Here is a 15,592-nt window from a genome sequence, read left to right as displayed (position 1 = left end):
AGAACGCTAGAACACTCCCAGGGATGTGGATTATCCTTTAGAAACAAACGTAGCTATTATTTTCTCTTTATTGAAAGGAGGGATATTGGGCGGGACTTTGGTTTTGGGACATCCTGTATCGCACCTGGACATGATTTTGGTACTGCATATTTTAAGGAAAGGCTGTTATTTAAAGAAACAGACACTTGGTGGAATATAAATGCCCAGTTCTTACATCTGGTCTTTGCAAAGTTCTATAGAATCGCAGAGAGTTGTGTGAGCTGTTTCTTCCTTTCTCTGTATTCCTTTGTGTTGCGTGAAGCAGGAGAAGGCAGGAGGAGACGCAGACAGGACTTCCCAATCATGATCTATTTAATCATCGCCACAAACATTCGTTCGTGTTCATCTGTAAACAGCAGGAAGATTAAACGAGATTACAAGCCTAGCAGTTACACAGAAGTCTATTGGCCAGCGCCAGAGCTGCGTCGGATCGCTGTGCAAAATGTCCACTCTACCCTAATTTGGCGTGTATGGAGCTGAAGCCGCCAGCCGGCAACCCCACCCGCTGCCCGTCCCGGGGCCCGGGGGGAGGCAAGGTGGGGGGCGAGGAGCCGGCTGGGGTCGAGGCACATCCAGGTCAACCCGGGAGGTCGTACATTCCACATGGAGGCGGGGGGGGGGGCAGGCCGCTCACAGGTCCTCGTCGCCGATGCCCTCGAAGGCGTAGTTGCCGTGGAAATCGTTCGCCCCGATGTCGGTGGCAGAGCTGGAATGGCTGATGGCCCTCAGGCTGACCGAGCTGAGCTTGCTCTGGGGGAGGAAGGGGGGAGTGAGAACAGGCTGCCCCTGGGACCTGGGGCTAGATGTCCCCTGGGGGCCCCTTCCACAAGTCAGGGGACGCGGGAGGGGAGCAAAGGGAGGCGCTACTCACCGCAACCTTTGTGAGGGAGTCTCGGCTGCTGTCAGGCGAATCCTGCTGGGACAGGCAGACATGTCAGAGGAGACCAAGCCCCCCCCCCCGCCCCAGGGGCAGGCTGGGGCAGGGGTCTGGTGGGGTTAGGGGCTTCTTACCAGGAGAGGGGGGGACTTCACGGCTTGCTGGCTGTCTGAGCGCTGCAGGGCTCCATTGGCTCGGCGGCGAAACATCTGGTGAGGGGGAAAGACAGAAAAGTAGGTTGGTCTTGTGGCCCTCAAAAACAGGGTGGCTCTGTTTCTGCCCCCCGCCCTGCCCCCAAGGTCTGCTGGGGGCCCAAAGCCTCACCTTGCGGATGCTGCCCCCGGACTTTTTCACCATCAGCTCATCCACCATCGACTGCAAGCAGATGCTCAGCATTATCGCCTGCAAGGGGGGGGGGGGGGAGAGACCTTGTGACATTAGTTCCGTGTGCCACGCTGCCCCAGCAAGAGCCCCGGTTTTGCTGACCTCAGGCAGGAAGTCCAGCCTCTTGCGCCGTAACTTTGGGGCTGTGAGTCAGACTAGAATAAAATCCGGTTTGCATTTCTCAAGAAGTGTTTGGAGTGCGTTATTGGGCAGGCATGCTCTCGGGGCAGGGCAAGGGGGTCTCAGTGCGGGCGGAGGCGGCTGCTCCCCAGGGCCAAACCCTCCTGCCTCGCTGCTGGGCCTACCTGGGGGCTGGTGATGGTGACCCATTGCAGGCGGTCCTTGCTCATCAGGTACTCAAAAGCCAGCTCCAGCTTCACCTCCGACTTGCTGCCTGCTGGGCCGGACGTCCCGTTATGCACGGGGACCTGGAAAGGAGGTGTGGGTGTGTGAAGCCTTTCTGCACTTGCGGGGGCGGGGGTGGGGGGACACACGACACACCCACAAATTGCCAGGGGAGAAAGAGGGCCAAGAGGCAGCCAACTGGCCAGACGGGTGCAGGACTCTGTGCAACTGAAAGGGGCTCCGCGCATCACTCACTGAGGACGTGACCCTCCAGCAGCGCATGCGCGTCACTTTGAAGCTGCCCTCCTTGATCTGGTCGCTGGGCAGCTTGACCTGGAAGTTCAGCTCGCTGTTCCCGGCGCCCACAATGACATGGCAGCCCTTCTCGGGGAAGTCCGTCACGCAGGGGTCAAACTTGAGATAGCCGTAATACTTGAGCGTCTGCGCCAGGCGGATGAACTGCGCCAAGGAAAAAGAGAGTGGGAATCTCAGCGTTGGAGGGGGTACTAAAGGGTCCTCCAGTCCACCCCCCAAAACTCAGGAATCACAGGCAGCGTTGGAGCCTCCCAAACAGAGGAGCTGGGGGCTGGCAGCGCCCGACCCACGCAGGGTCCCAACCAACCTCCTTCTTGGAGACTTTCTCCTGCAGGGACTTCAGCTGGCGATGCTGCTCTTTGTTTGCCAGGATCCAGCCCCTCTCAATGTCGGCCACCGTCTGGAAGGGGAAAGGAGAGGAACCTTGGGGCTGTACAGAGTTGGAGGGGACACCAAGGGTCATCTAGTCCAATCCCGTAGCCCAGCCAGGGTCCCGGTGCTCACCTGGGCATAGAGCAGGTTCAGCCCCACCCGCTGCTCCATCACGTCATCGTCGTAGGCAGAGTCCCAGTAGCTGCGGGGAAAAGGGAGCAGGTGCCGTTAGAGGGACTGTGCTGGCTGGGGGTCTGGCGCCTGGGGTCCCCCCCCCCCCCCGTGGCAGCTGCCGCCCCCTCACCTCTTGCGCAACAGGATCTTGTACTCGGGGTTGTGGAGGCTGGTGACCGACACGTAGGGCAGCTCAAACTCCTGCAGCTTCCGAATGACTGGGAAGAAAGCCAACACAGAGCTGCAGCACCCGCACCCAGACCAGCTCCCCCCTTCCCGCCACCCCCCAAATTCCCCCTCCTTTCCCTCCCTGATCCTGCCAAGCAAGGCGCACATAACAGCAGGGGGGCCACTCACAGGAAAAGGCCCCATCCTTGGCTTCTCGCACCAGGAAGAGGTGGAAGTAGCCTATCAGGTCCTCTGGCAGGTCCAGCTTGGAGGCCACGGCCTGCGGACAATGGGGAGCAATTGGGGGGGTCACCAAAAGCAGCAGCTTCCTCCCTCTTTCCCTCCCTCCCCTGGGGAAAAAGACCTGCCATCTTAAGAAAGGCAGAAAACACATTCAAGGCATTCAATTACAATCTGCTTTCATGTTTTAACTTTGGTACGTCTTGCTAACGTCCTCTTGGTTTTGTTAATAAACCCTCTGCCCCCCCCCAAAGGCCTCACCTCCAGGACGTCCTCCGTCTGGTCTGAGGTGAGGAGCTTGACCTTGACGGTCTGTCCATTGGACAGCAGCACCTCCAGCTGCACCTCCTCTGTGGGGATCTGCTGCGTCTCCTGTGGGGGGGCACAAAGAGGGTCAGTGCCGGGCCCTTCACCCGCCGCCCCCCCCAACTCACCTGCCCTGCCTCACCTGCTGAGCCTTGCGCAGGAAGCTGTTGAAGATCTCGCTGCCTCCCAGCAAGGGGTCCTGGCGCACTGCGGGGGCACAAGGACGAGAGAAGGGCAGCTGTCAGCCCAGGGGGGGCTCCTTGCTAGGCCCCCCGCAGACCCTCAAGCCCACCTTCCCAGGGACTCACCTGCCTGCATGTATTTCTCTAGCTGCTCCCGCCGCTGCTCCACCTCCGCGGGGGTGAGGGTGAAGATCTTCTTGGGGGGGAAGGCGGGCACCACGTTGGCCCCATACTCCTTCCGGAGCTGCAAGGAGGGAGAGTGTTTCTGCGCCCAGCCTGGCTCCAGAACAAGGGGGCCAGACCCCCCCCCGCCCCAAGCACTGGGGGGAAGCACTCAGCCAACCCCCATCGGCCAAGCATGCAATCCATTGGAAGGGACCCCCAAGGGTCATCCAGCCCAACCCCCCGCAATGCTCCCCCTACCTGTTCATGCAGGCCCAGCAGCTGGCTGTAGCGCACCTGGCAGTGCAGGACGCCGTTGACATGGATGTTGTAGGCCTGCCAGGGGAGGGAAGGGGGGCAGGTCAGGGGCGGGTCACGGGGGGGGGGGTGGTGCCAGAGCCACCTTCTTCTCCTCCAGAAGGAGGCTTTGGGGGGCCGGAGCAGGAAAGTCCGTGGCCCCCCCCCCAGCAGGAGCAGATGGGGAGGACTGGGTGCCCAAGTGGCCGCTTGGCGCAGCTGGCACACCCCCCAGGCTGGCTGCCGATCGGCCCTCTCCCTTCCCGCTTGGAAATGGGGGTCTCGCTTGGAAATGGACGGGGGAGGCGGCACTGGTGCGACTCTGCCCCGGTAAGTGGCGCAGGACGGGAGGCCCCGAGCGCTGCGCCCCACACTAAGGCCCTCTGGCCTGGCTGTTTTGGGGGCGGGGGCAGCCGGAGCCCGAGCCCGCGGAGAAGAGGGCAGCCGGCCAGCCCGGCAGCGGAGGCCGCCCCGTCGCGGCCCAAGCGGACACCCCACCCACCCACCCGCGGCCCTCTGCCGGGGCTTCCTCTCCGGGGGGCGTCGGCGTTTCCCTCCCTCCCTCCCTCCCTCCCGGGGGGCGTCCTCCTCCTCCTCCTCCCCCCCCCGTCCAGCCACGCACCACGTAGGCGGCGTTGGCGCCGTCCGCGGCGCGGCTCTCGGTCTCGGGGATGGAGAAGTGCATGGCCGCTCGCTTCGCCTCGCCCTCCGCTACCTCCGGCCCGGGCGCGGGCCCAGCTCCGCCGCCCCGACAGCCCCCGCCGCTGCCGCCGCCATCTTGCGCAAGGAGAGGCGGGCCCCGTCGGGGCGGGGCGCGGGACGGGGAGGGCCGTCCTGTCGGGGCGGCTCCTCCCCCTCGGGCTGGCCGCCCACCGGGCGGCGGCCACGAGGGGCGCCCGCAAGCCCGACGCCGCCCCTCCAAGCCCCGGGGGTCCGCCTCTCCCGCTGGACGGGCCGCCGGGACCCGGGACTCCTAGCCCTCCGGGGGGAGGAGGGCGCCGCCCCCTCCCGCGAGCAGCCCCGGGGGGGAGGAGGCTCCGCCCGCGACGGCCTCCCCGCTCCCGGACGCTGCCTAAGCAGCCGCGGCAAGGGGGGCACCTCAGCCCCGCCGCCCCGGGGGGGCGGGGAGGCCAGCGGCGCCCTCCCCCCGGGCCTCGGGCCTGGCTCCTCCCCCTCCGCTGCTCGTCCTGCTCGAAGGGGGCGCTGCAGCATCCGGTGCCGTCGGAGAGAGGAGCCGGCGATGGCGGAGCGCAGCAGCGGCGGCGAGGCCGGCGAGGCCGGCGAGCGGCCCGGGCAGGTAGGGGCGCCGCCGGGACCCGGGGGGAGGGCGCCGTCGGGGCCGGCTGCCAGTCCTTGACGCCCCGGCGGGGCTCTGCTCTTGCGTCCCTGCAGGCGCCGTCGGGGCTTCCGAGCGCCGAGGAGAAGCGGCAGCAGCGGCGGGAGAAGAAGCTGCAGAAGAAGAAGCAGCAGCAGCAGCAGCGCCGCGACGCCGGGAAGGACGAGGCCGGGCAGCAGCAGCAGCAGCAGGAGGCGGCGGCGGAGGGCCCCCGAGGCCCCCTCCCCGTCGCGGAGCCCGCGCCGCCGCCTCTAGCGCCAGGTCGGGGCACCGGAGGGCGGGCGGCGGGCGGCGGCGGGCGGGCTGGCTCTTCCCCGGCTGCTCTCCGCTGACCCCCCGCCGCCTCCCCCTCCTCTCTCCCGCAGGAGCGGAGCCTCCCGCGCCGGGCAAGAGCAAGGCGGAGCTGCGCGCGGAGCGGCGGGCCAAGCAGGAGGCGGAGCGGGCGCTCAAGCAGGCGCGCAAGGGCGAAGCGGGGCCCCCCGCCGCCGCCGCCCCCCCGCCGGGGCCCAAGGCGCGCCCGCCGCCCGGCGAGACCCAGCCAGGTAAGGCGGCGCCCCGACGGGGAGGGCGCCCGGGGAAAGCGGCCGCTGTCCGGCCTCACCGCCTCCCCGGCCTCGGCCTTCTCCGCAGGGGTGAAGCGGCTCCCGGAGCACGTGCAGGTGGACGATGCGGCGGCGCAGAAGAAGCTGGCCAAGAAGCTGGAGCGACAGCAGGTAGGCGGGGGCGGGGAGGGGGCCTCCTCCCGGGAAGAAGATGCGCCCCGGAGGGGGCACCACGGCTGCCCCCCTTTCCTTCCACCTCTTTTAGGCCCCCTTATCACCCCACAAGTTTTGCGCATTTGTAAGAACTTCACCGGTTAATCTGGCAGCACCTGCCCTCTGGAACTCCCCGCCTCTTGATCTCAAGCAGGCACCCTCACTGTAGTCTTTTAGCGCTACAATTTGGTGCCTGCTACAAACATTCTATTGGAGTTTGTCTAGACCAGGCATCCCCAAACTTGGCCCTCCAGATGTTTTGGGACTACAGTTCCCATCATCCCTGACCACTGGTCCTGTTAGCTGGGGATGATGGGAGTTGTAGTTCCAAAACTTCTAGAGGCCCGAGTTTGGGGATGCCTTTCTAGATGCTTAGGAAGTGACTTAAGTTTTAACCTTTTAGCGTTTTACCTTGTTGTATGTTTTAAAGTGCTGTTGTGTAAGAAAATCTTTTAAATGGTTTCCAAAAAGGTAACGCAAGAAAATCAATAAGCTATTATTTATTATTTCTTGATATTTATTAAATTTGTACGTAGCTCTTCATCCTAGATCTCAGGGCAGTTTGCACCATAAAAATACAAGATAAAAACACAACAGACATAATAAAAACAACCTCCGCTCCACTCCCCCCACCCCCCCTCCTGCAAGCACATTTAAAAGCACACCTGGCTGGTTAGTCAGCAATGCTCTTTGTAGTTAGTGCATCCATTTTATGAAAATGTAATAGTTAAAGTAACAGTAATAAAAATGTTGAGATGTGGGGGACCCTGGAAGGCAGACCCACGTGGCGGAGGTGGAGGAGGCTGTTGTGGCTCAGGAAGGGAGATCTGGGACGGGGGGGGGGGCAATCCATCTCCCCCTTCCCTTTGGCAGCTGGTTCCACCGATGGGGCACAGGAAAGGGAGACAGCAACAAAGGGCACTGCTGGGGCACTGCTGCCGCTTCCAGGGGGGCGGAGGGTCCTGACTGCTGCCCTCAGCCCCCCTTTTATACTTCTTCCTCTTCCTTGCTGCAGGTGCCTCTGAGGCCGGATTACGGGACCAAAGTCAGCCTCTTCTCCCACCTCCACCAGTACAGCCGCAAGAAGCTGCTGACGCAGCAGATGAGGTGGGTGCCCTCCAGGGTGGATAAAAATCAATAGTTTTTTTTATTTAAAAAAATGATTTTTTTATTTTTTAAAAATGATTTTTTAAATTTAAATCAGATTTTTTTATTTAAATTGAATTTTTTTAAGAAAATGTTTTTGGAGGAAAAAATCTTACTAAAGATAGTTTTCGATTTAAGTTACATTATAGTTCAGAGGCTATTCATCAGGAAGTAAGGATTTGTTTTAAGCTTTTCATATGTGCTAAAACTCAGTCTAAGGTTTTTTTTAATAAAAAAAATGTTTAACCACATCAGTTAACATAGATACATATGCTATAACGTTCTTATTTTAGTAAATAAATCGTTTAAATTGTTATTAAGGAAATGATTATTTTTCTCCTTCCAATAAAGTACAGCAGAAAAGTTTTCCAAATATAAACTGTTAACTTATTAAACCTCACAATAATTTCATAATTATCTGTCTATGTGTTTCTAATAGTATAACCTAATCAGTAATTTTTGATAACTACACTGAAAATTTATTATTCCAAAAATGAAACCTTCCTCTAGTTGTAAATATTAAGATGATACCAGCAGGAATGAATCTTTCTGTAAAAAAGTGATTTAAGTCTTACTGACTAGTGATTTAAATTGTTTTGATTTAAATCAAACCCCCCCTGGTGCCCTCCTGGCGCCCGTCCGTCACGTTCCGACCCCGGGAGCTCCATGCCTCTGCTTCCTTGGGGGGCTCCGTTTCCCCCATCCGGGCTGTGGGGCTGCCCCATTCATTTCATGCTGCTTCTCGCTGGCTTTTGCAGAGTTTGTGATGGGGCTGTTTTTAGATGGGTGTTAGGAAAAGGGAAGAGGAACTTGGGGGCTGCTCCATCCAGCTCAGCCTCGCCCCTTACAGCCGCCGTGGGGCTGAGCCCAGGGGCTGGGGCAAGAAGGAGCCTCTCCCTGGGCGGACCTTGTGGGGCGCACAGCAGAGGGGCGTTCCTACTGCATTGGCGCTTCTTAATATTATTTATTTCCCAGGGTATATAATTAGAAGTAGAAGATGTAATTAAATTCCCATATAAATGCACAGGGTCTCAAATGTATCTGCTCCGTCCTGCCCCATCAGGCTGCCTGCCCTCAGCAATGGGGCACCCAGCCAGTCTCCCCATGGAAACACAGGAATAATGAGGGTACTAATAATAATAATTTATTATTTGTACCCCAGCCATCTGACTGGGTTGTGCCAGTAACTCTGGGCGGCTTCCAACAAAAAAATAAAGGGGAGAAAATCAACCACCACCAAACATTAAAAGCTTCCCATCAGAGGACTGCCTTCAGAAGTCTACAAAGTAAAGTTATATAGTTGTTTAATTCTTTGGCATCTGCCAGGAGGGCATTCCACTGGGCAGGCACAACTCCTGGTTCCCTCTAAATTCACTTTTTGCAATGAGAGAACTACCAAAAAGGCATTTCATTTTATCACCTCTACTTTTCTTTTTTGTGGTATCTGAAAAAGTGGGGGGGGGGGGACAGCAATAGCATCACTGCTTCACAACCCGCAACCTTTCCCCTTCAAAAAATGTGTTGAGGTTTTGTATGGCTTTTTAGAAATGAATCTGTGAAGCGGGAAAAGTACCAGTTTGGCAGTCAGCACACAAACCACATGTGTTTTACTCCAGTTCCTTTATTATTGTTGCTGCTGCTGCTGTTATTTCAGTTTATATAGCACTATCCAAAGATCCCAGAGTGGGGTGCAACATTTAGAACATTATTTATATGCAGCATAATAATAATAATAACAGAATGCACAGCAAAACAAAAAAACAATAACAACAACAACAGTGGGGGGGGGCCTTTAACAAACATAAATCATTTAATGGCCAGAGGCCTGGGTAAAGAGATATGTTTTCACCTCACGCCTAAAGATGTTGTTGTTGTTGTTCTTAAGATTTATATACTATATACCGTATTTTTCGTCCTATAGGCGCACCGGCCCATAGGACGCACCTCATTTTTTGGGGGGAAATGAATAAAAAAAATTATTTTCCCCCCCCAGCGGCTGCTGCCCCAAGCCTTGCGCACACCTGCCCGAAGCACGGGGCACCCTCCGGAGGGCTCCCCGTGCTTCGGGTGGCAGGCTGCCGCCCCAAGCCTCGCGCGCCCGGCGGGACCTTTCGCCGGACGCGCAAGGCTTGCGGACACTCGCCGGGGCTGCAGGCTGCTGCCCGCAAGCCTTGTGAGCCCGCAGGAACTCCCACCGGGCTTGCAAGGCTTGCAGATAGCTTCCTGAAGCCTGGAGAGCGAGAGGGGTTGGTGCGCACCGATGCCTCTCGCTCTCCAAGCTTCAGCGAAAGCCTGCATTCGCCCCATAGGATGCACACACATTTCCCCTTCATTTTTGGAGGGGAAAAAGTGCGTCCTATGGGGTGAAAAATGCAGTACTACCCTTCATCCTAAGATCTCAGGATGGTTTGCAGGATGCGATGATGGTGCCAGATGAGCCTCACTGGGGAGAGCATCCCACCACAGAAAAGGCCTGTTCTTTAGTTGGTGCTTTAATAATAATAATAATAATAATAATAATAATAATAATAATAATAATAATAAATATTTCTACCCTGCCCATCTGGCTGGGTCTCCCCAGCCTCTCTGGGCGGCTTTCAACAAAACCTTGAAAAGAGAATAAAACTTGAAAAATAAAACTTTCCTAAATAGGGCTGCCTTCAGATGGGAAGCCCTCACAAGCCAAAGTGGGGGGAGAAAGTAAAGTGTGGCGCCGAGTGCGGAGTCGCAAGGGGCCTGGAGTTGGGTCGTCAAAGTCCTCGTAAGGGAGGGCAAGAGTGGAAAGCAACCCTGTTCTGTCATGTCCTAGAAAGGTGTGGCGCCTGTGTGAAATGACTCACGATGCGTTTGTGTGTTCTTGTGCTCCCTGCAGCATCCCGGCCTCCGCCATCCACCCGGCGGTGGTGCGCCTCGGCCTCCAGTACTCTCAGGGCACCGTCAATGGCTCCAACGCCCGCTGCCTCGCGCTCTTGAGGGTCTTCAAGCAGGTGTGGGGAAGGTTCTGGGTGGGGCTGCTGCAAGGAAGGGCCAAGGGGGGCACAATGCAGCAGAGTAGCCTGACTTCACACCCACACCCTGCCTGGCTGCCAGTCAGGGCTGGCGTCGCACTCGTATCTCCCCGGTGAGCAGCCCAGGCAGTGGCAGCACCCTGGCCTCACTGACCTTTCCGGAGGCTCTTCAAGGGCAGCCCCAAGCAGAGGGTGTGCCAGCAGTCTCAAGAGAGGAGCTGGCCTTTCCAGAAAACAGGCGCAGCCTGAGTTGGCGCCGTGGCTCCTGTCTGGGTGGGCAGAAGCAAAGCCAGGCTCCAGGGGGACCCCATCTGCAATATGGCAGTGCGGGAATTTTATTCCTGCTGTTGGCCTCCGTCTGTCTCCAGAGACAATGGAGTGTGCCTCCGGGGGTGAAGTCAAACTGCTGCATTGGAGGCAGTAAAGTGACCTCCCCGGGATGCAGACCTGGGCAGTGTGTCTGGAGGTCCAGGGCTGCACATAGAACAAGACCCCCCCCCCTTGATCTCGCTGATGGGTCCAAAGGAAAGCAGAGCAAGACATTGGGCACCAGCTTGGCTGCAGGAGTTGCGGGAATGAGGTGTACCGAGCGCCATCCAACCATCTTGGAGACTCCGCTTGGGTTTACTCCTGAGCAGGATGCGGGTGGCACTGTGGTCTAAACCACGGAGCCTCTTGGGCTTGCCAGTCAGAAGGTCGGCAGTTTGAATCCCTGTGGAATAGTGAGCTCCCATTGCTCTGTCCCAGCTCCTGCCAACCTAGCAGTTTGATAGCACACCAGTGCAAGTAGATAAATAGGTACCACTGTGGCGGGAAGGTAAATGGCGTTTATGTGCAATCTGGTTTCCATCACAGTGTCCTGTTGCGCCAGAAGCGGTTTGGTCCTGCTGGCCACATGATCCAGAAAGCTGTCTGTGGACAAACACCGACTCCCTTGGCTGGAAAGCGAGATGAGCGACATAACCCCATAGTCACCTTTGACTGGACTTCACCGTCCAGGGGTCCTTTACCTTTTTACTCCTGAGCCTTTTCTTCCCCCAAATATGTCCCACAAGTAGAGGTTTAGGATCTGAGTTTTCCTTCTCGTTATTGTTATTATTAATATATGTATATTAAATTTGTATACTGCCTCTTCAAGGCAGTTCACAGCAAAAAAATACAAGATAAAAATACAAAAAACAAACCAAACAAACCAATAATCCACCACTCCCTCCAACAACAACAAAAATATTATTATTAAATTTGTATCTCCCTGCCCCTCCAGTTTTCCTAATATTGGTGCTCAAGATCAGAGTCGTCCACACAAGGCAGAATTAACCTATGGAAGCAGCGTTGGCAACTAGCCCTGGGGGCTTTGGAAGGGCTGGGTGGGATTAGGAGAGGTCTGTGGGTGGCCTCTGTCTCCTGTGGCCCTGCAGAGGCCAGTGGTCTCCCAGGAGAGGCGTCTGGCTGGCCCCTGGCAGAATCAGGGCGCTGGGTAACCTCGCTATCTCACGGTCGCTGCCCCTCTTGTTGTCCCGGCAGGTGATTGGGGACTACACCACCCCAGCCAACGAGGAGCTCTCGCGGGACCTGGTGAACAAGCTGAAGCCCTACATCAGGTGACGGGGAGGGGCTGGCCCCCCTTGGGGAAAGAGAGGCAGGAGGGCAGGCAGCCCGGGGGAGCAGATGGGGGGCCATGAGGCTGGGCTGAGCGCTCCTTTCCTCCTGCAGCTTCCTGAACCAGTGCCGGCCCCTTTCCGCCAGCATGGGCAACGCCATCAAATTCCTCAAGAAGGAGATCTCTGCGCTGCCCGCCTCCATGCGCGAGGAGGAGGTGAGTCCAGCAGCGCCTGGGGGGGGGGCAGGGGCCTGGGCTTGCCATGGGGTCTGTGGCAGGTGCAAGAGGGGCACCATCTCTCTGTCACGCTCCCTGGTGGGTTTGAGTGGCAGCGGAGCCCACCACAAGCTGCCAGACCTCTCTGGGTTCATCCTTGGGGTGGTAGCCCTGTCACTGTGCCAGCTTGGGAGGCAGAGGGCTTCTTGGTGTCCTCCAGGGGGGCACGCGGGGGCTCCTCCCCTCTCGGAGATGGGTGAGAGAGCATGGTGTGATCAGGCCCCCCTCCCACGACAGGCCAAGCGGGACCTCCAAAAGGCCATTGACAGGTACGAGCGGGAGAAGATCGTCTTGGCGGCCAAAGCCATTTCCAAGTCTGCCTTAGAGAAGATCAACGACGGGGACGTCATCCTCATCTATGGATGGTACGGAGTCGAGGGTCCGGGGTGGGCACCCTGCTGTAGGCGGCAAGGGTCTTGTCGGCTGGGGAGCCGAGGTGTTGGAGGGGGCATCTATGGATGGTACGGAGTCGAGGGTCCGGGGTGGGCACCCTGCTGTAGGCGGCAAGGGTCTTGTCGGCTGGGGAGCCGAGGTGTTGGAGGGGGCTGGCTCCCGGGAGGCCTGTTGGAGCCCGGCCTGCAGCTCCTGCCGCTGACTGGGCTGACCTGTGCCCCACGAGCAGGGCCGTCTTACCCATAGGTGCTAGGGGTGCGGGACACCCAGGCGCCAGGCTCTCAGGGGCGTTAGGCCCTGGGGCCCGAGAGTTGAGTCCGGGGAAGAGACCACCCATCGGTTGGAGCGCTGTGGTGGGCTCTTCTGCTGCGGCAGGCTGCACCCTGAGTTTGGGGGCAACCGAGAGCCCGTGAGACGCTGAGACAGCCCTGCCCGTGAGATGGGTTGTGAGAGCAGCGGAGGGGGGGAGGCGGCAGGAGCAGGAAGGCCCCTCCTCACCCCTTGCCCCCCTTTGCCTGGCAGCTCCTCCCTGGTGACACGCATCCTCTGCGACGCCCACACCCAGTGCCGCTCTGCAGGCCGTGCCTTCCGCGTGGTGGTGGTGGACAGCCGCCCGCGGCTGGAGGGGCAGGAGGCGCTGCGCCGACTGGTCAAGCAGGGCATCTGCTGCAGCTACGTCCTCATCAACGCGGTCTCCTACGTCTTGCCCGAGGTGAGGAGGGGGCAGGGGAGCAGGCAGGCTCTTTCTGCTGGCGGATGGACTCCGCAAAGGCTTTGTGCCTCTGCCCTGGCCGAGTCTGGGTGGGGGCTTCCCCCCCCCCGGCACCCTCGCTGGGCGTGAAAGAGTGCCGAGATCCCCAGCTCCGCTTCCTCCCCTGGCAGGTGTCCAAAGTGCTTCTGGGCGCGCATGCGCTGTTGGCCAACGGCTCCGTGATGTCGCGCATGGGCACCTCGCAGATCGCGCTGCTTTCGAAGGCCCACAACGTGCCGGTCCTGGTCTGCTGTGAGACCTACAAGTTCTGCGAGAGAGTCCAGACCGACTCCTTCGTCTCCAACGAGCTCGGTACGCTGCAGGTCCCTTGGGGGGTGGGGAGTCGGGGAGGTCGCTAACAAGAGAGGGAGCAGCAGGGAGATGCCCAGCTGGCACTTTTTGATGATGATGATGATGATGATGATGATGATGATAATAAATAAATAAATAAATAAATAAATAAATAAATAAATAATACCCCGCCCATCTGTCTGGGTTTCCCCAACCACTCTGGGCGGCTTCCAACAAAACACTAAAATACAATAACCTATTAAACATTAAAAGCTTCCCTAAACAGGGCTGCCTTCAGATGTCTTCTGAACGTCAGATAGTTGTTTATCGCTTTGACATCTGAAGGGAGGGCGTTCCACAGTGCAGGTGCCACTACTGAGAAGGCCCTCTGCCTGGTTCCCTGTAACTTGGCTTCTCGCAGTGAGGGAACCGCCAGAAGGCCCTCGGTGCTGGACCTCAGGGTCCGGGCAGAAGGATGGAGGTGGAGATGTTCCTTCAGGTATACTGGACTGAGTCTGTTTAGGGCTTTAAAGTTCAGCACCAACACTTTGAATTGTGCTTGGAAACGTACTGGGAGCCAATGAAGGTCTTTGAAGACCAGTGTTATACAGTCTCGGCAGCCGCTCCCAGTCACCAGTCTAGCTGCCGCATTCTGGATTAGTTGTAGTTTCCGGGTCACCTTCAAAGGTAGCCCCATGTAGAGCGCATGGCAGTAGTCCAAGTGGGAGATAACCAGAGCATGCACCACTCTGGTGAGACAGTCGTCGAGCAGGGAGGGTCTCATCCTGCATCCCAGATTGAGCTGGGAGACAGCTGCCCTGGACACAGAATTGACCTGCGCCTCCATGGACAGCTGTGAGTCCAAAATGACTCCCAGGCTGCGCACCTGTACTTGTGTCTTGTCAGAAACAGTACCTCTGTCTTGTCAGGATTCAACCTCAATCTCAATCATAATGCCATGAGAACACCCATTTCCCTCCCTGCAGCCCTCTGTAAGTTGAGAGGGTCCTGGGGTACGGACAGGGCACTCCCTCCCTCAGCTAGCAGGGGCAACTGTCTGCCATGGCAGCAAGCGGAGTGGGGGGAGCCTGTAGGGCCCCGGGAAGCCCCTCTAGCCTGGAGCGGGGCTGCTTTCTTGAGGCTGCCCAGGACTGTTGCCTGATCTCCTGCCTCTGAGCTCAGGAAGGCGCCTTGTCCTCGACGATGGGCAAGGAGATGCTGCTGAGCTCCTTCTACATGCCAAGCAGATACTCTGCCATGGAGCCCAGGCCCTTGCACTCAAGCCCCGTTATTGGGGCTGCCCCAGAGCTTGGCCTTGGGAGGGAGGGAGAACCCTAACCCTCCTCTTGCCTGGGGGTGGGGAATAGCCTCATCTCACTGACCCCGCTGTGCCACTTGCAGATGACCCCGACGACCTGATTGGTGGGAAGCCAGGGAGGACCCCGCTGGCCGGCTGGCAGGAGAGCAAGTCTCTGCGCCTCCTCAACCTGGTCTACGACGTGACCCCCCTGGAGCTGGTGGACCTGGTCATTACGGACTTGGGGATGATCCCTTGCACCTCCGTCCCGGTTGTGCTGCGGGTCAAGAATGTGGAGCAGTAATGCCAATGGGGTGAGGTCAATAAACCTGTGTGTGCCCTGCTCCCTGCCTCCGCTGTGTGTGTGCCTGAGCGCATGGACAGAACAGGACCACTGGAAGACCTTCCCGAAAGGGGTTGTTGCCATGGATGCGTCTCAAAGTGGGGGGTCGACGTGGAGCCCAAACTCTGGGCTGGGATGCGTGAAGGGACTTTTCTGGTTCCCTCTGAACAGAGAGAGACCCTTTTCTCCCTCAGTGGTTGGACAAGCCAGCTCTGTAGATCCAGCCCCATCAGCCTGGCACTGCGTCCCCACATTTCCATCTTGCTTTGACAATAGAGGGACAAACCCTCCCGATAGGCCCCAAGGTGGTTTGAAATCTTTTAAAGTAAGTATTATTATTTATTGAATTTCTATAGTGCCCTTCATCCGAAGATCACAGGGCGGTTCACAGCATTAAAGGAAGTGCCAATCACAGCAGAGCCTGATTCTGTTCAGGTCCTGGTTGATTCTTGTGGCCCAAGGATGCTCACTGATTTCTTTGCCCACTTTTTGGGCCACCTTCTTGGAACAAACCCAGGGCACTTTACAGAAAAAT

The 15,592-nt window shown here is 58.0% G+C and overlaps 2 protein-coding genes across 2 annotated transcripts; one reads left to right on the top strand and one right to left on the bottom strand.

The window, feature by feature from the left end:
- Nucleotides 1-333: 333 nt before the first annotated feature.
- On the bottom strand, nucleotides 334-4,650 carry SNX17 (sorting nexin 17). The gene is made up of 15 exons (XM_081856436.1): nucleotides 4,484-4,650; nucleotides 3,826-3,900; nucleotides 3,529-3,646; nucleotides 3,363-3,427; nucleotides 3,176-3,286; nucleotides 2,864-2,954; nucleotides 2,637-2,724; nucleotides 2,465-2,534; nucleotides 2,268-2,360; nucleotides 1,901-2,104; nucleotides 1,606-1,728; nucleotides 1,241-1,318; nucleotides 1,051-1,125; nucleotides 911-952; nucleotides 334-789 (listed from the first exon to the last, which is right to left on the bottom strand). The coding sequence occupies exons 1-15, from the start codon at nucleotides 4,544-4,546 to the stop codon at nucleotides 670-672; spliced, it is 1,416 nt and encodes a 471-aa protein (XP_081712562.1). The 5' UTR covers nucleotides 4,547-4,650; the 3' UTR covers nucleotides 334-669.
- Nucleotides 4,651-5,016: 366 nt separating this feature from the next.
- EIF2B4 (eukaryotic translation initiation factor 2B subunit delta) lies at nucleotides 5,017-15,058 on the top strand. The gene is made up of 12 exons (XM_081855437.1): nucleotides 5,017-5,158; nucleotides 5,254-5,458; nucleotides 5,563-5,739; nucleotides 5,828-5,910; nucleotides 6,968-7,059; nucleotides 9,971-10,085; nucleotides 11,631-11,707; nucleotides 11,820-11,922; nucleotides 12,220-12,347; nucleotides 12,898-13,087; nucleotides 13,258-13,438; nucleotides 14,819-15,058. The coding sequence occupies exons 1-12, from the start codon at nucleotides 5,102-5,104 to the stop codon at nucleotides 15,016-15,018; spliced, it is 1,608 nt and encodes a 535-aa protein (XP_081711563.1). The 5' UTR covers nucleotides 5,017-5,101; the 3' UTR covers nucleotides 15,019-15,058.
- Nucleotides 15,059-15,592: the final 534 nt, after the last annotated feature.

Source organism: Podarcis erhardii, assembly GCF_964252035.2.
Source record: "Podarcis erhardii genome assembly, chromosome: 3".
Classification (NCBI taxonomy): domain Eukaryota; kingdom Metazoa; phylum Chordata; class Lepidosauria; order Squamata; family Lacertidae; genus Podarcis; species Podarcis erhardii.
This window is presented reverse-complemented; position numbering and strand designations above follow the sequence as displayed.